We start from the raw sequence: 19603 nt of genomic DNA, 5'->3' as shown, positions 1-19603 counted from the left end.
CCTGGCAGGGGTCTACTACGGACCACCTAACCAGTGGGAAGAGGTGGATGAGGCCTTTTTTTTAAAACAACTAACAAAAACATCCAAAGCAGAGGATTTGGTGGTGATGGGAGACTTCAACTACCCAGACATCTGTTGGGAAAATAACACAGCAGGGCACAGATTATCCAAGTTTTTGGAATGTATTGGAGATAATTTTTTATTTCAAAAGATGGAGAAAGCTACTAGGGGAGAGGCTGTTCTAGATTTGATTTTATCAAATATGGAGGAACTGGTTGAGAATTTTAAAGTGGAAGGCAGCTTGGGTGAAAGTGATCATGAAATGGTAGAGCTCATGATTCTAAGGAATGGTAGGAGGGAAAACAGCACAATAAAGATAATGGATTTCAAGAAGGCAGATTTCAGCAAACTCGGGGAGTTGATAGTTCAGACCCCATGGGAAGGAAGTCGAAGGGGAAAAACAATACAAGAGAGTTGGCAGTTTTGCAAAGACACATTATTAAGGACACAAGCTCAAACTATCCCACTGCATAAGAAAGATAGGAACTATAAAGCAAGGGACTACCCTGGCTTAACCAGGAGATCTTCAATGATCTGAAACTCAAAAAAGAATCCTACAAAAAGTGGAAACCAGGCCAAATTACAATGGATGAATATAAACAAATAACACAAGTATGTAGGGACAAAGTTAGAAAGGCCAAGGAACAAAACAAGATTAAACTAGCTAGAGACATAAAAGGTAACAAGAAAACATTCTACAAATACATCAGAAGCAAGAGAAAGACCAAAGATCCATAAGGCCCATTACTCAATGAGCGGGGAAAAACAATAAGAGAAAATGTGGAAATGGCAGAAGTGCTAAATTACTCTTTTTATTCAGTTTTAGTAGCGATTGGATGTCAGTGAATGCCAGTGAAAATGAGGTAGGATATGAGGCTAAAATAGGGAAAGAACAAGTTAAAAAATTACTTAGACAAGTTAGATGTCTTCAAGTCGCCAGGGCCTGCTGAAATACATCCTAGAATACTCAAGGCCCTGACTGAGGAGATACCTGAGCCCTTAGTGATTATCGTCGAAAAGTCATGGAAGACAGGAGAAATTCCAGAGGAATGGAAAAGGGCAAACATACTGCCAATTTATAAAAAAGAAATAAGGACATTGCAGGGAATTACAGACCAGTCAGCTTAACTTCAGTACCTGGAAAAATAATGGAGCAAATAATAAAGCAATCAATATGCAACCACCTAGAAGATAATAGTTATAAGTAATGGTCAGCTTGATTTGTCAAGAACAAATCATGTCAACCCAACTTGATAGCTTTCTTTGACAATGTAAAAGCCTGGTGGATGGGGGAAAGCAGTAGATGTGGTATATCTTGACTTTAATAAGGCTTTTGATACTGTCTCATTTAAAAAAAAAAAAAAAAAAAAAAAAAGGAAATACAACCTAGATAGACCTACTATAAGGTGGGTCCATAACTGGTTGGAAAACCATTCCCAGAAAGTAATTATCCGTGGCTCACAGTCAAGTTGGAAGGGCATATCAAGTGCATGTTTGCAGGCTCAAGGTCTAAGTCATCTTGAATCACAAGAGTGATATATGTTCTACTAATTTACTATACTGCGACTACAATATAGGACATTTTCTTACTTATCTATACTGAAATCAGTGGAGCAGTTCTGGTGCTTAAATTAACCGTATGGTTAAATGTTTGCAGGATTGGGGCTTTCATTAACATCTCTTGCCACTGAGAAACATTATTCATGAAAACAAACACCACAGAGTACTAGAGATGTATTCCTTGTGTAATTTTTGAATATTATTAATCATAATCTTGAAAATTCACTTTGCAAATAGAGCATTCCATTAAAAAGGTCTCTCATAACATGAATAGCTCCAAAATGAATAGTGTTGGACAGCAAGGCATATAGTCCTCTTCTGCCAGATATACTCGTGTGTCTGCATACAGATCTATCTAAGGTTATGTGCTAAACTCCCCAGCCTGTCGTGTCCCCAGTTCCCATGTCACTTTGTCCAGATGTACTGGAAATTTGCCTATACTTGACAATTTCCAGTGGACGCAACTAAGCTTCTGGTCCTATATTAGTCATTGAAGATTGCAAAATTTCAGAGCTCGGCATTCAACTTTGACTTTTCCTAGTGTGTTCATTGTTTGCAGCCTGTACAAGCTGGTTTTCACATGTCCTGGTCTACTAATTTCTGGAGAGTAGCTGTTTGACACCAGAATGAAAGTCAGTGGGACATAGGCTTTGGAAATTTTATCCCTAAGCTTTTGCTCTCACATATGATGAAATCCTGGTCCTATTCAAATCAATGGCAAAACACTCATTTTCTTCAGTAGGGTCAAGATTTCCCCCATAATGTGTTGGGAGGTTGCCTTCCTATGGTTTCAAAAGGATTACAGATTATCTAATCAGGGATACTCAGGAAAATTAAACAAAATTAATTTTTAAGGTGGATTAAACTGCATTAAACCCCTGTGTAGATGTTCCCATTCAGAATTAAACTGGCCTTAATGTAATTTGGCTTAATTTACTTCCAAAGAGAAATAAATTAAACCAAATTAAGATAATTTTAATTTGGAATAAGAGTGTCCAAACAGGGGGTTAATGTGGTATAACTAATCCAGTTTAGTTAGTTAACCATTAGTTAATTTAAATTAACTTTCCTGAGTTCCCCTATGTAGATAAGCAAATGGGAAACCCAGTGGATAGCCAGTTAAGAGAGAAACTTTTTTAAAAAAGTATGAAAGTTGTAAAATCACATAAAATACTGTACTGGAAAAAAATCCTAGAATAAAAGCAGCATTTAATCTTTATTTCGTCATTTAACTGCTATTTGGCAACATTTTTACTAAAAGAATGAAGCTTATTATTTCATGCATATTTAACATGAGGATATAAGCATTACTTAACTCTTTGGATCTGCTGAATATGTTTCCAAAAAGCAGAATTTATGCTAATACTGTCCCAGTTAAGTAGCAATCAGTGCCATTCATTATCATTAGATTAAATTGGCTTCCTGGGAGCTAGCCCTATAAAACATACCATGATTAAGTTATGCATATTGTACCATCTAGCACAATTCCTGAATTGTCATGTGCTCTAAAATTTTCCACTTTTTCCCTGAGAAAAAGCAAATCATCCTCTTCTGGGCACAGTAGAGTATTGGGAGATCAAGGGGAATGAAGAATTTAAATTTCCTCCCTCAATCTGTAGTGTTTGGTGAATTTGGAGGTTTAGTATCAAATAGAGACCACATTATTGTGAGTTGCTGCTACACTGCACAAAAGTTTGAAAATATTGTTTACTTGAACAGTTTTGCCTTTAAAAAACCCACTTCGTGTTTTCCCCTTTTCACCTCCCTGTCCTAATGAAGCTTGCAAGAAAAGTATATACCACATACAGGTCTGGAGAGGGTGTCTATGACTTTTTGGAGTAGCACTGAGGCTGATATTTCAATAAAAATCAAAAGCTGTCCAAAAAAAGTTCAGTAGATGTTAAGTGATTTAATCTTAGATATTTCCACAATGAACATGCTGTGAATCACATTTTTACTACTGAAAGATTATCAGCAAGATCTAATCTTTCTTGCATACATGTTTAAAACCTAGAAGATTCAAGGGCTTTTGTTTCATAAAAATTATGAAGGCATGTTTTTAATCTGTACAGATAGGAAAATGGATAACTTTAACTAACCACAAAATGTGCCCACATCATTCAGCAGTCCAACTGGTTGACAAATTACAACTGGCTTCTATTGTTTCATCATCTGTAGAGTTCCCACATTCATATCAACAGTGCATAAATACTTCTTAGTATTAATAAGATGTACTCCATTATACTTGCCCAATATATTGATGGCTCCATTGTAGGTTTGACCTCTCAGAATTTTCAGTGACAAGTTTGGGTGAAAAAGCACATCAAAACCCACCTCAGCCACTGCTTGTTCAATAGTAGTACTAAACTATTAAAATAGTAAAATTTTCATCAGAAGCTAATATAATTTGCCAAAGTATAAATAAAAACGAAGGAAGGAAAGGTTCTATAAATACATTAGGAGCAAGAGAAAGGCAAAGGAAAGTGTAGGTCCACTACTTAGTCAATAAAGAGAGCTAATAACAGAAGACATCAAGAAGGCTGAGACGCTGAGTGCCTATTTCACTTCAGTCTTAATTAAAAAGTGTTAAAAGTGACCAGATACTCATAGATAATATTAACAACAAGGGGGAAGGAATGCAAGTAAGAAAAGAAAAATAACAGATTGAAGAATATTTAGATAAGTTACATGTGTTTAAGTCAACAGGGCCTAATGAAATTCATTCTAGAGTACCTAAAGAACTAGCTGAAGCATTCTGGGAACTGTTAGTGATTATCTTGGAGGACTCGTGCAGGATGAGAGACCAGCAAACATAATACCTGTTTTTAAAAAGGGGTATAAAGAGGACTTGGGAAATTACAGACCAATCAGCCTAACTTAAATATCTGGAAAGATACTGGAACAAATTATTAAACAATCAATTTGTAATCACCTAGACTGGGATAATGGGGCTATAAGTAGGCAGGCATAAGCAGGGGCCAATGCATCTGCAACAGGAAATCACCTTGTTTGGACAAACTTCCTGTGACAACTTCTGGCTTAAATAGCATGGTTGGGCCAATTGATGGAGCAGGGCTATCCTCCAATCAAGGCTTCCATGGGTGATATTTTGGCTGAGGCTACAGTCCTTCCAGCTTCTTGGCCCACCAGGTTTCAGAAAACATTGGGTGGAGGCTAGGATGCAGTGGCAGACCTCAGTTTAAGACCCAGGACATCACCATTTATACATAAGAGATACCATTGCAAATACAAGGTTTTTTTTCAGTGCTTTCCAGGGGACAATGTCTGCTGTTTAATTTGACTCAGTTAGCTCTGTTTGCTGATGGGGAAAAACAGGATTGAACCCCCGGGAATAGGGAGTCACTTCTCATGTGCCACAAGGCTAAGGTTCAAATCATAAGAAAACATTCCTCAGGATCTCAACATGCCCACACTGAGCACTATATGTATTTTCCTCTGCTGGCTATATGAGGAAAAAAAGAACTCATATTTCTTTTGGTTTATTGATTGTTATGCAATAGGAACCAGTTATAACTGTGTTTAACAGAAACATTCTTATTATACCTGATATACTCCTCTAGGGATTCTTTTTAAAAGGTTCAATTTTGTTTTCCATTTGGTACACACAAAGAAGTTTACAGAGAGATTCTCTTAAACAATCTCAAATGGGTTTTGTGTACATATACAGTACATTTTATTCTTGTAATCGGTTTGCCCATTCTAATTATGTTGATCAAAACAATTCTGAGAGACCTTGCAGTAAAGTACCAGAAGCCCTGTGGTATATGGATAAAAGATTTAAAGACCAGCAGGCAATAGCTCTGATGTATAAAGCTGGAAAGCTAGAAATGCTTGGAAGAGGTTTTACCACTTAGTATTTTTATTTTGTGTTTAGTGTACTAAATTTTTGTCACAGTTAATCCAGGAAAAATATAATTACTTTATGCAAACAAATACCTTTAGGAATAGGTCAGTGTAGATAACCTTGTTTTGACAGGTTACTCTAAGCAGATATTAAGGATGTAACATTGGACTGAGATACAGGTGACCAGGGTTCTATTCTCCGTTCTGCCACAGGGCTGCTGTGTGACTTTCATCACTCCGTGCCTCAGTTTCCCCATTTGTAAAACAGATAGTAACCTCTTTTGTAAAGTGCTTTGAGATTTGTGGATAAAAAGCACTCTATAAGAGCTAGGTATTATTATTAATTTATTATACCTTATTCTCAGTGAAACTGCTGCAATGAAGTTGCTTGCATGTTGATTTATAGATAGATTCAAGGCAGATTTAGATGGCAGGAAATAGCACTGCATTATTGTCAGAAGATTAAAATTTTATTTTATCTATCTTTATATTCATGTTGTATTAGTTAACAATTTCAAAATTAATATTTTAAAAGTTGGCACTTGATCATTGAGCTTTTATTTATTATAATATTGGTACTACCCGAAGGCTGGTAATACAACGTATTTCTTTCCACACTCTTTTCTTGGCTGGAGACTGGTGAGCTCTTTTTTGGATTTTCTACCATGTGCAGAGTGAAAACAAGATAGGATTTGGAAAGGAGCCCAGTGATAGTGTTACATTTTTAAATCCTCATGCAATTTACAGACTAAGGACTAAGTCAGGGTAACTACCAGTTTGCTACCAAGAGAGCCTCATTTGAAAGACAATGAATGGATCTGTTTCTATGTAGATCTCCACAGTCAACACTGAAGTAGGACAGCATGCACTGGGGAAAATACTGTAGAGAAGAAATCCTGCTAATATAGACTATCCTTGAGTTTTATTTACTTCCACTGCAATTGTGAATTTGTATCGCTTTTGCTATAGTGTTTTGTGGGACCTCCCTTTAATGGTTACTGTGGTGGGCAATTGCCTTTGCCATGTATGAAAGCACTTCTAATTCTTTGTCTTTGACTTTTTCCATGCTGCCACCTATGCGTACAAAGTCTTCAGTAAGCATTGCTTTCTCTCTGATCTCTGCTGCCGAGTTCCCTCTCTCTGACCATCACCTGGTCCCTTTCAACATTGCTCATCAGCCCCTCCCCTCATCCTGTCACTCAACCTTTCCATGACTTCCAGTCCATCAGCTTTGATGACTTCTCATCTGCTCTCAACCCTTTCCTCCCTGTCTTCTTTTCCCTTTCTTCTATTGATATGGTTGTTGATTCTCTTCATGCTCCACTCTCCTCCACCTTTGACTCTTTTGCCCTTCTCTCCCATCGCAAGGTCCATTCTGCCTTGGCTCACTCCCAACATCCGTTTCCTCCACACACTGCAGAGTGTCTCTGTGGAAATCCTGTGACTAGGTGATTTCCTCCACTGTAGATTGGTTCTGTTAATCAATGCTGCCATCTTCCTACATAAGCAACTCTACTTCTCCACTGTAAATTAATCCCATGCCCACAACCCCAGCCATTTTTTGCTATCTTTGATTCACTCCTCAAACCCTGCCCTTCTCCTGTCTCCACGTCTCTCTCTGCACAAAATCTCATCAATTTCTTCAAAGAGAAAACTGACAAAATATCATAATTCTCACTCCCTTGGTTTCCCTTTCCTTTGCCTCCTATAACACTCTCTTCTTCCTCTCCTGTACCGGATGCAGTAGTTTTTCATCTGCTCTCCTCCTTTTCTAACCCCTCCACTTGCCCCAGTGACTCCATTCCATCCGATCTTATCTCCTGATCTCCCTTGCTCCCACTCTCATCCCCTATCTTACTCTTCTCTTTAACTTCTCACTCTCCTCTGGCTCTTTCCCCTCACAACACAAACATTCTTTAGTCTTTCCCCTCTTAAGAAAAGCCATCCTTGACCTCACTTGCCTCCAACTACTGCCCCATCTCCCTTCTCCTTTTCATCTCTAATCTCATTGAATGCACTGTTTACAATCACTGTCTGGAGTTCTTCTCCTCCAGTTCTATCCTAGACCTCCTCCAATCCATTTCCACCCCTTGCATTCCACTGAAATGGCTCTTGCTAAAGTCTCTAATGGTCTCCTCCTAGCCAAAACTCAGAACCAGTACACCATCGTTGTCCTGTCAGCTGCCTTTTCATACTAATGATCATGCTTTTGTTCTTGACATTTTGTTCTCCCTTGGCTTCCACAACTCTGTCCTCTCCTGAGTCTCCTTCTACCTCTCTAATTGCTCCTTCAGTGTGTTCTTTGGAAGATCCTCTTCATCACCCTCCAACTTTCTGTGGGGGTCCCCTTCTCTTCTCCATCTTATCTTATCTCTGGTAATCTCAACTGCAAACACAAATTCACCTATCATCTCTTTTCTGATGACTCACAGATCTTCTTGTTTCCTTGTGTCCAAACTAAAATGTTGGCCTGTCTTTCTGACATCTCATGGATGTCTAGCTGTGCACTCAAGCTCAATGTGGCTAAAACAGAACGCCACCATTTTGCCTGTCACTCAGTAATCTTTTACTTGGACCTCTCTCTAGGTAATCATATCCAGGCTATGTCTAAATCTTGCAAATTTTTTCTGAGTAATATCTCTAAGATATGGCCTTACCTATCATCCACACAGCTAATAATTCAGGCTCTCATCATCAGCCATCTCAATTATTGCAACATCCTTGTCTCTGGTTCTGACAAATGCAGCCTTGCCCCACTCATATCCATTAAGAATGCTGCTACAAAAATCATTTTCCTACCCTGTCACTTTAACCATATCACCCCTCTCTTTGCATCCCTCCACTGGCCCTCAGACTTGAAAGGAGCTCTGCTAAATGTCTGCACAGCCACCTCATTATTCTCCTTCAGAGCCCTCCTTAAAACTCTTCTTTGCCCTGATACCTACAAAAACTTGCCAACAGTTAGGCTGCTGATAGGTTCATACCACTGCCTATTATACTGACCAATACTGGATATATCTATATTGCAATCACAGGGTCTAATTTCAGCTTGATTAGACAAAATGAATAAACTCAACTGAGAAAATTGTATATAGTTTTAACAGCTGTGAAAAATTGTTCTTGTATGTCATGCCTGCAGTTGTGAAAGGACATTATAAAAACAGACTGGCCAAACCTTGATTTTATCCATTTCTTTATCCATTGAGAGCCAGCACTTTTGAAATGTCCAAAGTACACAGTGCTTGCTGGAGTTGACTCATACTCCTTTTCAGCTTTCCACTCTGTACTTTATAGCTTAGGTTGAGGAATGTGGGTTTCTTATTTGCTGCATACGAAAGAAGCAAAGAGTAAATGCAATTAGAAAATACATCATAGCTCATTTTCAGACCTAAATAATGAACATTGGGAGAAATTACCAAAGGCTGAAAATGCAAATTTGAATGGTTCAGGGGGCTGGGATCTGATTGTTTGGTTTAGGACTTTTCCAACAAGAATCTTGTATCATACTGACATTTGTTTTGGAATATTGTTTCTGTTGACGAGAATTAGGATGGGTTCCATTTCAAATGCAATCTCATAGACTAAACTGTATTCTGATTTGGTCTTCTGAACTGCATTTGTGCTTTATGAATAAAGTACAAATTTCATTTGCTTTTAAAATTAAGATTGACCCAGGCCAGGGATGGTTCCAGGCTTGATCTCACTGTTCCTGCCACCAATTTCTAGAAATGTGGATCTGTTGAACACTGGAGAAGAAAGCACCTCAGAGAACAATGGATCCATTCCCCTCCCTATCTTCCCCTGCAACTCCTTTAAATAATGTTGAGTCTGAAAGGAGCCATGCCAAACCATCTTTGACTGAAGAAAAGATGGTCACAACTTAGGGTATATCTACACTGGAAGTGGGAGTAAGCCTCCCAGCCTGGATAGACAGACTTGTACTAGTGGGGTTTGACTTAGGACGTGGTAAATAGCAGTGTGGATATTGTGGCTCTGATGAAGACTTGGGATAGTTTGAGTCTGAGTTCAGACTCAAAAGTGTGTGGCATGGGCTTGATCTTAGGTGGCTAGTCCAAATATCCACCCAAGTAACAGTGTTTTTAGTATGCTGTTTAGTGCTGTTTTGAGTATGCTAGTTTGAGTCCTGCTAGCACATGTCAGTCTACTCAAGCTGGAAGGCTCACTCCCAGCTGCAGTGTAGACAGACCCTTAGGGTCCTTGAGGGAGGAATTTAAAGGAGTAAATTGGGAATTTTAAATTCACAGCTTCCAAGTAAATAGTGGTTGGGCCACATACAACCCAGGGTCTTGTCTGCACTAGAATTACTATATGCACTTAATTCCCAGAGTAGGAAGTCCACCAGTGCAATAACTGTGGTAGGGTAAAGTAGCTGTAACCTCTCCTTTTCTGGGGGAGGCCTGAAAGGGGCCAAGACGTGTATAGGCAGCCTTGATCAGGAAGGCAAGACAATCATAATGGCATCCTCTTAGAGGCTTCCATGGTGTAAATTAAAGCTTCTTCACAGCAGGAACCCAGGTGGAGGACACTAGATCACTGCTTGCCCACCCTTGGAGTGACTTTCCCTCCCGGCTGCTCAGGCCAGAGTGGCCTGTTAGACTCCATGTGCTTGGCTCAATTAATCTGCCCTACTAAACAAACTGGTTCTTGGCAGTGTGTGTTTGTGTTTGTGTTTCTCCTTGTGTCTTTAACTGTATGCTCAAGAGTTTTCAATATGGTGAATAACCGTTACAAAGGAGAAATAAAAATTTCCCCGTATTTTATTGTATTCAAAGTTCAAATGGTGATTTCTATCTATGGGAAAACAGCAAAGTTTAGTGGGCTCTAAGCTACCAGCAAACTACATAGTAAATCTCATCTTACAAATTCAAGTAAGGACCCTAAATGCCATTTTTGTCTTGGTCCTTTTATTCTTCCTGACCAGTTAATAATGGAAATACAATATTAATAATAACTTTGTCTCCTGGTTGCTTTATTCTTTGTTACTTCAAGCGTATATCTAAACTCAAATACACTAAAGGACTACATTTCTCATCTGGTGCATAAGGGTTTTACACATGCAGTTCTTGTTATAGTTAAAGTTACTTGCCTAATTCCCAAAGCGATACACTAAAAACTGATTTTCAGTAGCTTCACTCTGTAAACCACATAGAAATATTTCGTTTCTGCTTACAGGGCTGTGATTCCCAAATGAGCATGTCAGAAATGTCCTGCAGTGAAAGTACCTCCTCTTGTCAGTCCCTGGTACATGGCTCAGCTCCAGAAATCCTCATTGGCCTACTTTATAATGCCACAACTGGAAGACTATCAGCAGAAGTGATAAAAGGCAGCCACTTCAAAAACTTGGCAGCAAACAGACCACCCAGTGAGTGATAATCTTTTTTTAAAAAAAAAAAAACAAAAAAAACTTCTGCACTTGTGGGGCTCTCGGTGGTGGGGACTTCAATCCTATCATTTAGTCTTACCCAGTCAAAATGAAATAGAGCAATCATCAACTAATCTGTTTCATGTTTTATATTTCTAGTCAGTTGGGAAATAGCAAAAATCTAAAATTCAAAATATTAGTTATAAGTTGACAAGACTGTTTTAATTTTTCATGATGGCTGACTAATAAATTACCTTTATTATAATGATTAATCGCTAGACTATTAATGCCTCACATCACAGGCCAGGAATAAAAAGTTAAAATTTTTAAAGAAAAAGAATGTGTCAACTAATATTAGTGTAAATATGATGAAGCTATTGCTGTTACTAGGGGGCTGATACTACCTACAGCCTTTAATTGTGTATGTGCTTGTGTATGTATGTGATATATTTGGAAAAGTTATATTTAGCTTTGGAAATCTCAGAGAAGACAATCTAGGACAAATTCTAACCTTTGCCATGTGCTGTAGTACAGATCACCACTTAACTTGGAAAACTTATCAGATGGAGCGGGGAAAACTTTTTCATTCTAACTTAGTCTGCAAAAAGTGTTCAAAGTCAGCCTTGGTTTGAGATGAACCTGTGTCTAAAAATATCTCCAAACATTCTAAATTTGTATTTTGAGTTTGATAATTTGCTGAAATTAAGGCCTGGTCTACACTGTCATGCTGGGTCGACACGAGATATGCTAGTTACATAATATAACTAGAGTATCTCACGTTGATGTACTTGCCATCTACATAGCGTGGCATCTTCACAACACTACGTTGACAGGAGAGTGTCTCCTGTCAATGCTGCCTTCCACCTTTTGCTCAATCAATACCTGCCGCCACAGCAATATAGACATGCTCTAAGTTTGCTAGATAAGTCACATGGTATTTTTCCTCTATACCTGACTGGTTGCTCCTTCTGAGGTGATATGGAGAATAAGCCAAGCTAATTAGAATCCATTTTTACTTGATTCCTATCAGATTCCCTTCTAATTTTCTGATCCAGCTTGACAAAATTCAATAGGTGTCTGACTCAAGCAAGTTGTAGCCAGATATGTATGGAGGCTCCGACTTTGGCTACATTATTTCCCAGTCTGCAATTTTCCTACTGTATCACTGGCTTACCTGGCCGGCTGCAAACCTTAAAAAAGCTGTTTTCATATCCTGGGGTTGTTCTCTTCTTTAGCAGCTGAGTCACAAGTGGGATGCCAAGGCTTGAGACTCTCTCCTCTCCCTTCCCTTTACTTATCCCATTCATTACCTTAGTCTCAACCTTCTCCTCTATCTCTCTTTCGGAATATCCTTCTGCGGGGATGGAACTGAGCTTGATGATCATGGCTGGAGAAGGGTGAGGAGAAATCTCAGCTGCTTTTGTGTTGCCAAGCAGCAGCTCCAGAGACATCTCTTTGGAGTCAAAACCTAATAGAGATTGGGGATTAGAGAGACAGGAAAAGCTGGAGCAGAGAGAGAGATGGGGAAACATGAAGGACCCAAAGACTCCAGGGGAGGGAGAAGAGCAGAAGATGCATGGAGACATGGAGGACCTCACAGGGGAGACAGATGGGTGTGGAGAGAAACAATGGAAGTTAGAGTGAGGGTATGGAGGTGGAGATGTCAGAATCAAGGGAGGGGAGAGATGACCCTGGGTTCCCTTAGGGAAGAAGGTATAGGTAGCTGCCCCTACAGGTGCCCAAGAAAGGGAATAAGCTATAGTTTCCTATAAGATATTAATATACAAATTTTATGCAAATTATATCTTAGGGTTTTTAAATGGGATGTTTCTGGCAGTGCCCTAATGTTTTACTTTAATTCATTTCCCAGTGTTTGGGAATGATCTTATTATTTATAACAACGAGGGTCTAATTCTGTAAGTGCAAATGTGAGATCAGAGTTCTGTTGCTTCCATAAAGCTGAGATGTAATCTAATTTCTAGTTCTCATGTGAGTGCCAAAACACTCATGACCCATAGAATCCAAGTTTCACCCATGGATCACAGTGATATTCAACTTTGAAAAGTAAGGTTTTGCTCAGACACGACTCTTTTTTTAATACATGAGGGATTGTGAACCTATGTAAATTTGGCAAAGTCCTTTCAAACCAAATCTGGAAAGGTTCCTGCATCTGTATTACTATTATGAGAGCTGTAGTGAATTTATCAAGCTACAGACTGAGCTATACTAACTATCAGAATTTAGAATTTGGCCTGATATATCTACAGTATAATTATCACTATAGTGTGATGAAGCTGAGTGTAGTAATCCTAAATAACTTTTATGTATTTTTAAAATTCCATTTAAATTTTAAAATGATAAATTGATGCATAAACTCTCATGTAATAATTATACGCATTAGTTTTAATTGATCTTTAAATTTTAAACTAAAGATGGACCCACATTTGAATCCCAGATCTGAGCATCTGTGAACTTTGTGGAAGTTTATATCAGTTTCCCTTTGTGATTCAAGTCCATCTCTGCTTCAAACAGTAGCAAAGTAACATTAAATATAATGACTGATCAAGAGCATGACTTTTCAGGTCAATAATCTTTCATTTTATTATTTGTATTATACTGAGCATAATTACTGTGTGTAGTCTTACTTAATATGCTGGAGTTTGCATGAAAAAGCATAAGGTTTGGTAAAGAAGATACAGTGATATCAACCCAGTCTTTTATAACCTGATCACTTGCATGATTCTTTCTATGTTCAATATGCTTTAAATCCAATAACATTGATACTAAGATATCCTGATATTTAAACAGTGTAATTTTTTGGTAAAGATTACACAATGAACGTACAAAATTCTCATTTCATTAAATTCTACCCAACAATCCTTTTGTTCAATCCTCTATCTGAACTGAACTGCTAAGTTTTTGCGTTCTTCTACTCCAGGTAACAGTGTTTCCTCTTAAACTTTAACCTTTGACCCTCTCTCACCCAACTATTGACATCTGGTCATTATTTCTTTTACTGCTTTCCACCCCCTGTTGTCAGATGGACTGTTCTGTTGTCTAAAACACTTGATAGGTGGACAGGTTTATATAATCCGAGGTGAGTTCCTGTAGAGACTAATTGGATGTTGTCTTTTTCATGCAAAAGAAAACTTGCCAGCAGTAAAGCTGTCCATGGCTATCCACCACTTTGGTTTCCAAACTGTACATTTATTATCAGTGGTACTCTTAAAAGTAGTGGCACTTATCTCTGATTATGGATGATGGTATTTCAGAGTATCTAAAAAGTGAAAATGTGCAATGAGCTTCTTTTCAAACAAGCTCTAATCTTTTAATAATCTTCTTTTCATGCATGTGATAGGAAGAAAAAAGCAGATATTTTCAGACAATTATACATTTTTTAAAATCAGTACTACCTTTATGAAATACCATGCTGTATATAGTGTGCAGGTGTCAGTGCTTCAAGAAAAATTAGAAAAAATGCCATTTTAAAAATAAAAGGCTTATCACTCAAACACTGAAAATCATGGTGTGTTCAATGCATTTTACAGTATATATTTTAAATATTACATCAGCTTTTTAAAAGTACTTCCTAAAGCACTAGACAAGACATATCTTAAAGACCCATGTTAAATTGTGCAAAGATTATTTATTTTCTCTCCAAATACATTAAATATAATCTTGAATGAAACTATGAACTATAAAAGATATTTATTCTGTTTTGTAAACATCCACCATTTAATACATTTGGCTACATTTTGGTCTTTAAATATGAACAGAACCAAAAAGCCTTAAGTAACAAACCACATCCATGCAGAGATTTTTTTGTTAAGCATTTCATCCTTAGCTGTTTTGATATCATTGCCGGACACCAACATTCATTTTTCCTCTACATTAGTTGTATTCATTCCACTTCGTTTGTTCTTATTTTCTGAAAACTCAGTGGTATGCTTTACAGTATTTTGGCTAGTTGAGCTTGCTAAGTGTTAATGCTGTACTACTCTGCTTTATGCACAGACGTCGGGTGGTGGGGAAGAGGAGGATTATGAGGTATACCTTTAACTAAACTCATTAACATAGTGCAAATACCAGCTAAGACATTAGTGCAATGAAAATATTTTTGCTTATTTATTATCTTCTTCACATTACAATTATGTATGTTCAAACTGAGCTATGTTCAAATAACATGGTATACACCATATCCTTATGTTGTATGTTATTACATATTTCATTAGCAAAAAGTCTTGGTCTAACGCTCATCTAACATTCTAAAATGTTATATATTTTGTAGATACGTATGTTAAGTTAACACTGCTGAATTCCATGGGTCAGGAGATGTCCAAGTGCAAGACATCCATTCGCCGAGGGCAGCCAAATCCAGTATACAAAGAAACCTTCATTTTTCAAGTGGCACTATTTCAGCTTTCAGATGTGACACTCATACTGTCTGTGTATAATAAACGCAGCATGAAACGAAAAGAGATGATAGGCTGGATTTCTCTAGGTCTTAACAGCTCAGGAGAAGAGGAACTAAATCACTGGACTGATATGAAGGAATCAAAAGGACAACAAGTATGTAGATGGCACTCATTACTAGAGTCTTAATAGACAATACCAAGGGGCAGTTGTGGTTCCAGGGAGTTTTAGTGTTTCAACAGGACTGTCCCTTCGTCACCACCAAGAGATCTGTTATGGAAGTAACAAATTCAACATTCCACCTTAAAGAATGCACAATGTGCAATGGAGCAGAACATTTTACACATCTTCTTCAATTAATTTATTGGACACTTCACTGGTGTCAGATTAAACCTTTCTGTACACATACAAGATAGCAATCGCTCCATCCCCCTGATGCTTTCAATACTATTTTGGTTTAGGATTATTTTCTGTTTAGCAATTCAAGTATATTTTATGTAAAAATCCCCAAATTATTGTAAAATCCTCCTATCATGTTCGGTTTTTTAGTGCTCTTATATTTTAGTTTACAACCTGCCAACATTCAGATTTAGGGGCGCTGGCCTTTAATACAAGAAACAAATGATTAAACTGTGAAACAAAAAAAAGAAACAACAACAAAAATATTACCACCAGTGGGAAAGAGAGCTTAATATTGAATATATTGTTGTTTTAGATTGATTTTGGTTTTTAGGCTCTTTAGTTGCATTAACTTTTCATTTCTGATACCAAGTTAGTCTGAAAAGCTCTAGACTCAATGGAATCAGATGAACTTTGACATAAAATAAATATTTCTTGAATCTGTGACAGGAACAAGCTCCACATTATGGCATACATTGGATTTTTTCCCATTTGCCTGTGCTTCTGCCTAACCCAAAGAGACCAGATCACTGTTCTGGTCCCTTGCAAGTCTGCTTAGACAGATTGTACTGTAAAACTATGTAACTTTCTGTTGAAAGCGCTTCCTGTATTCATGTATTCCAATATAGGAAGCTCATAGAGCATGAGTTTACTAAAAATATCTTTTCATTAAGCCAATTGATATGCATTTCTTTAAAATGTCAATATTGTGAAGATTGTGTTGAAAGATCACATAAGAAACAGTAGTAGTTAAACTTCTAAGGCAAACAAGCAATTCCATGACTTTAGAGAAAAGAAATATATTTTTGTGTTTCCATGGTTGGTCTTATGAATTGCAGAGTTCCAAGAGCTGGAAGCAGGGAATCAGGCCATAAGTGTCCAGTCTTGTTGCTGGAGAAGGGATACAAGGGATCTAGCAGAGAGTTATTTCCTCATTATTTTCCTGGTGGCAGAGAAAGATAGGGCCAACCCATGAATTGTAAGGGCTTGCATGGAACATTGAGTTCCCAAAAGTGTGGGTCCATTTGCTTTGCGTATTTAAGGCTGGCACTCTTGGCTTCATAGCATCATCATGGTTACAAAAAAAAAAAGCTGCAGCATAACAGACAACTTCTGCCTTTGGATAAACACCCACAACTTCCACTGACGTCAGGGAAATGTGTGTGTAGCTGATGTTTTGGCCTAAATACCGTAAGTACAGTAGTCTCTCAATAATTCACACTGATGGTCAGATCCAATTCAGATTACTGAATATTGTGAATTACTGAGTAAGTAATGACACAATTTAAACAACAAAAAATCAGGATTCACAAAATGTAAATGTACTGTAGTTTATTTCTTATAAGTAATGAAGTCTTACTAATGTGAGACCCTCAGGGCAGCAATCACTGAGAAGGATGCAATCACTGTATTTTTTATAAGAATTATTTATGTTTTAGTGAATTTGGATTAAGAAAGAGACTCTTTCATGTTACCTCTGAATCGTTCAAACTTTGGGATACAAAGACAGTCAGCTATTGTGTGATTGCATACAGCAAATGTATAATGTTAGATACATCATGTGATTCTCCAATTCTCACAGGACTTAAATGATTCCATAACCCCTTTCCTAAGAAATCTCCAGTTACAGTTTTCAAATAATGTTAGTTGGTGCCTTTCATATCAAACTAGTTGAAGCTGCTAATACAAACTGATGGTTGTATTTGCAAAATGGGCCTTCAATTTTTATTGACTTAAGGATTTCTCAGACCATTGTTACAGGAATTTTCTTTTCTGTCTTGCCTGTTGTTTTTTGTGTGAGGCACAAAAAACTTCATTTTGGTAATTCAGACATTCAAGAACTTTGATTAGCAAGAAACATTGTAAATAGCAGTACACTAAAGTGTTCCTTCCAGGTCCGTTTGTTGCTCAGTTTGTGAAGTGCAATGTCAAGCTCATAAATGTTTAAATAAAAATATACATTAATTTTATATATATAAGAAACACCATCTCCATTTACCCAGCTCATTTTGGTTTCACTTATGATAGACACACTTGTTAGTTTTCCTGGTAGTGATTCAGTAAATATCTTAAGTAACCACTCCATGGCGATAAACCACTCAAATTATAAAAATTAGTTTCTTAATGGAGATGTTCTTATAAAAATTGTACTCATATTTGTGAATATTTTGAGGCAGTCTCCTAAGATTGAAAATTGTCTGTCAAGGGTTGTCTCTTGTACAGGTTTCACTGTATAAAGTCAATTACAGTATTTCACAGTAACTACTGAACAAGGTAATTCCATTGCAGAGCATGGTAGATATCTCGGGTCACCATAGACTATATTACAAACTAAAGTTGGTGATTCTGTAACCTGGAAAAGGAACCCAAACTACACTAAACCATGTGATCAATTAAATTCCTTTTCAAAAGTAATATTGTTTAGGAATGACATTTTCATGCATTAACAATTCACACATGTAAGAGACATTAACATCTTAATTTAGACAAAACATGTCTAGATGCATGATGAGTACATCTAACAAGATTCTTTTTGTTAGACATGATGCTTTTCCAAGATTTTCATATGTGATTTTCATAGACTGCAGATTCAACAAATGTAACACAAAGAAAAAGGTCTTATTTATTTAGGCCCATGCGATACAAATGTATATAAAAGGCTTACAGGAATTTCTAATTTTACATGGAAATCAAATACAGGAAGTAGAATGTGGTCAGATTTTTTTTGTCTTTGCAAAACTAATCGCGTCATCAATTGGAATTTACTCTGGAATTTTTATAAATTGGCGGTAGTACTGGTAACTGCTATGTTGTTTTTTATTCCTAGGTCAGTGTTATGACTTGTGGTTTTGGGGGTATTTTGCTTTGTTATTTCCTTTATGTGAATCTACACTCCCATATTTTAAATTTGCCTTTAGATAAAGCTTTGTTCAAACCTTACTCAGTGGCTGATGCCCGGAGTCTTTTGTATGCATTCAGATTGAACAAAATTTAACCAAGAACAAACAATCCAAAGAACAAAAATCCCGGCATGCAGCAGAAAGACATCAGAACAGAGCCTTGGTGTGTGCCTGAAATCTGTGCATGATTCTATTTTCTTGTCATTTTTTTGTTGTTGTTTACCTTTCAGATCTCTGTTTTATAGGTACAGTTAGTAATTATAAGAATTTATCAAATTATTCAATTATATTTGTCCTCTGTGTATCAGGATTACACAGAGATTACAATTCTTGAATTGATAGTGGTTTTTGTTACATCACCGCAATGGTTTCTTACCCCTTGGATTGACATAAAACAGCAAGGATTCTTGGAGAAACTACACTTAAAAGGGGTTTTCTATCTTTTCTGCAGTATATATATATATATATATACACATATATATTTCAAGAAGGAATTAAAACCTTCCATAATATATATGGCTCTTTGCAAAAATGATTACAAAAGTGAAAGAGAACGATTGGTTTCATACTTGAATCTGAACAAAAGATTAAGGGCCAGATTGTGACCTGACTTAATAGGCCAATGCAAGGAAATATGAAATTACCAGGTGCCCCATTATTCCCCTGCACTGGCCGACAATAGAGCAGTTCAAGAGGGAGAACAGCCTACTTTGCAGGTGGATGGGGAGTGGGCAGAGCCTTGGTTCCACACCCCCATTTGCCAGCCAGAACAGCTGGAACCCATGCTCTGCGGAGAGTAAATCTGTCCCAGGTATAGGACTGGTGCAGATTACTTCTCCCTGAGCAACAGGGGACCTAGGGTCTAGCTTGTGGCACTCTAAGTCACAGTCTGGTTCCTGATCCACTCCAGCAATGGCACATCCACATGCTGCCTCTTGCTCAGGGCTTGTGGCAAATCCACAATTAGTAGAGTCCTGCAAATCCACAGATATCTCCGCGGATATCCACATCCGCAGATGCAGAT

General features: G+C 37.5%; 1 protein-coding gene across 3 annotated transcripts in view; it reads left to right on the top strand.

Annotated features, from left to right (window-relative positions):
* The window catches only part of SYT14 (synaptotagmin 14), a 236223-nt gene extending 219907 nt beyond the window's left edge, over nt 1-16316 (top strand). For all 3 annotated transcript variants that reach the window (XM_067565415.1, XM_067565416.1, XM_067565417.1), the window contains 2 exons: nt 10678-10867; nt 15156-16316. In XM_067565415.1, the coding sequence (XP_067421516.1) occupies nt 10678-10867; nt 15156-15469 (504 nt within the window). In that variant the 3' untranslated portion in view covers nt 15470-16316. The remainder of the gene's footprint in view (nt 1-10677; nt 10868-15155) is intronic.
* The last annotated feature ends 3287 nt before the right edge of the window (nt 16317-19603 follow it).

This window comes from Emydura macquarii, unplaced genomic scaffold, assembly GCF_026122565.2.
Source record: "Emydura macquarii macquarii isolate MOO-44397 ecotype Brisbane River unplaced genomic scaffold, CSIRO-AGI_Emac_v2 contig_2676, whole genome shotgun sequence".
NCBI classification, from domain to species: Eukaryota; Metazoa; Chordata; order Testudines; family Chelidae; genus Emydura; species Emydura macquarii.
This window is presented reverse-complemented; position numbering and strand designations above follow the sequence as displayed.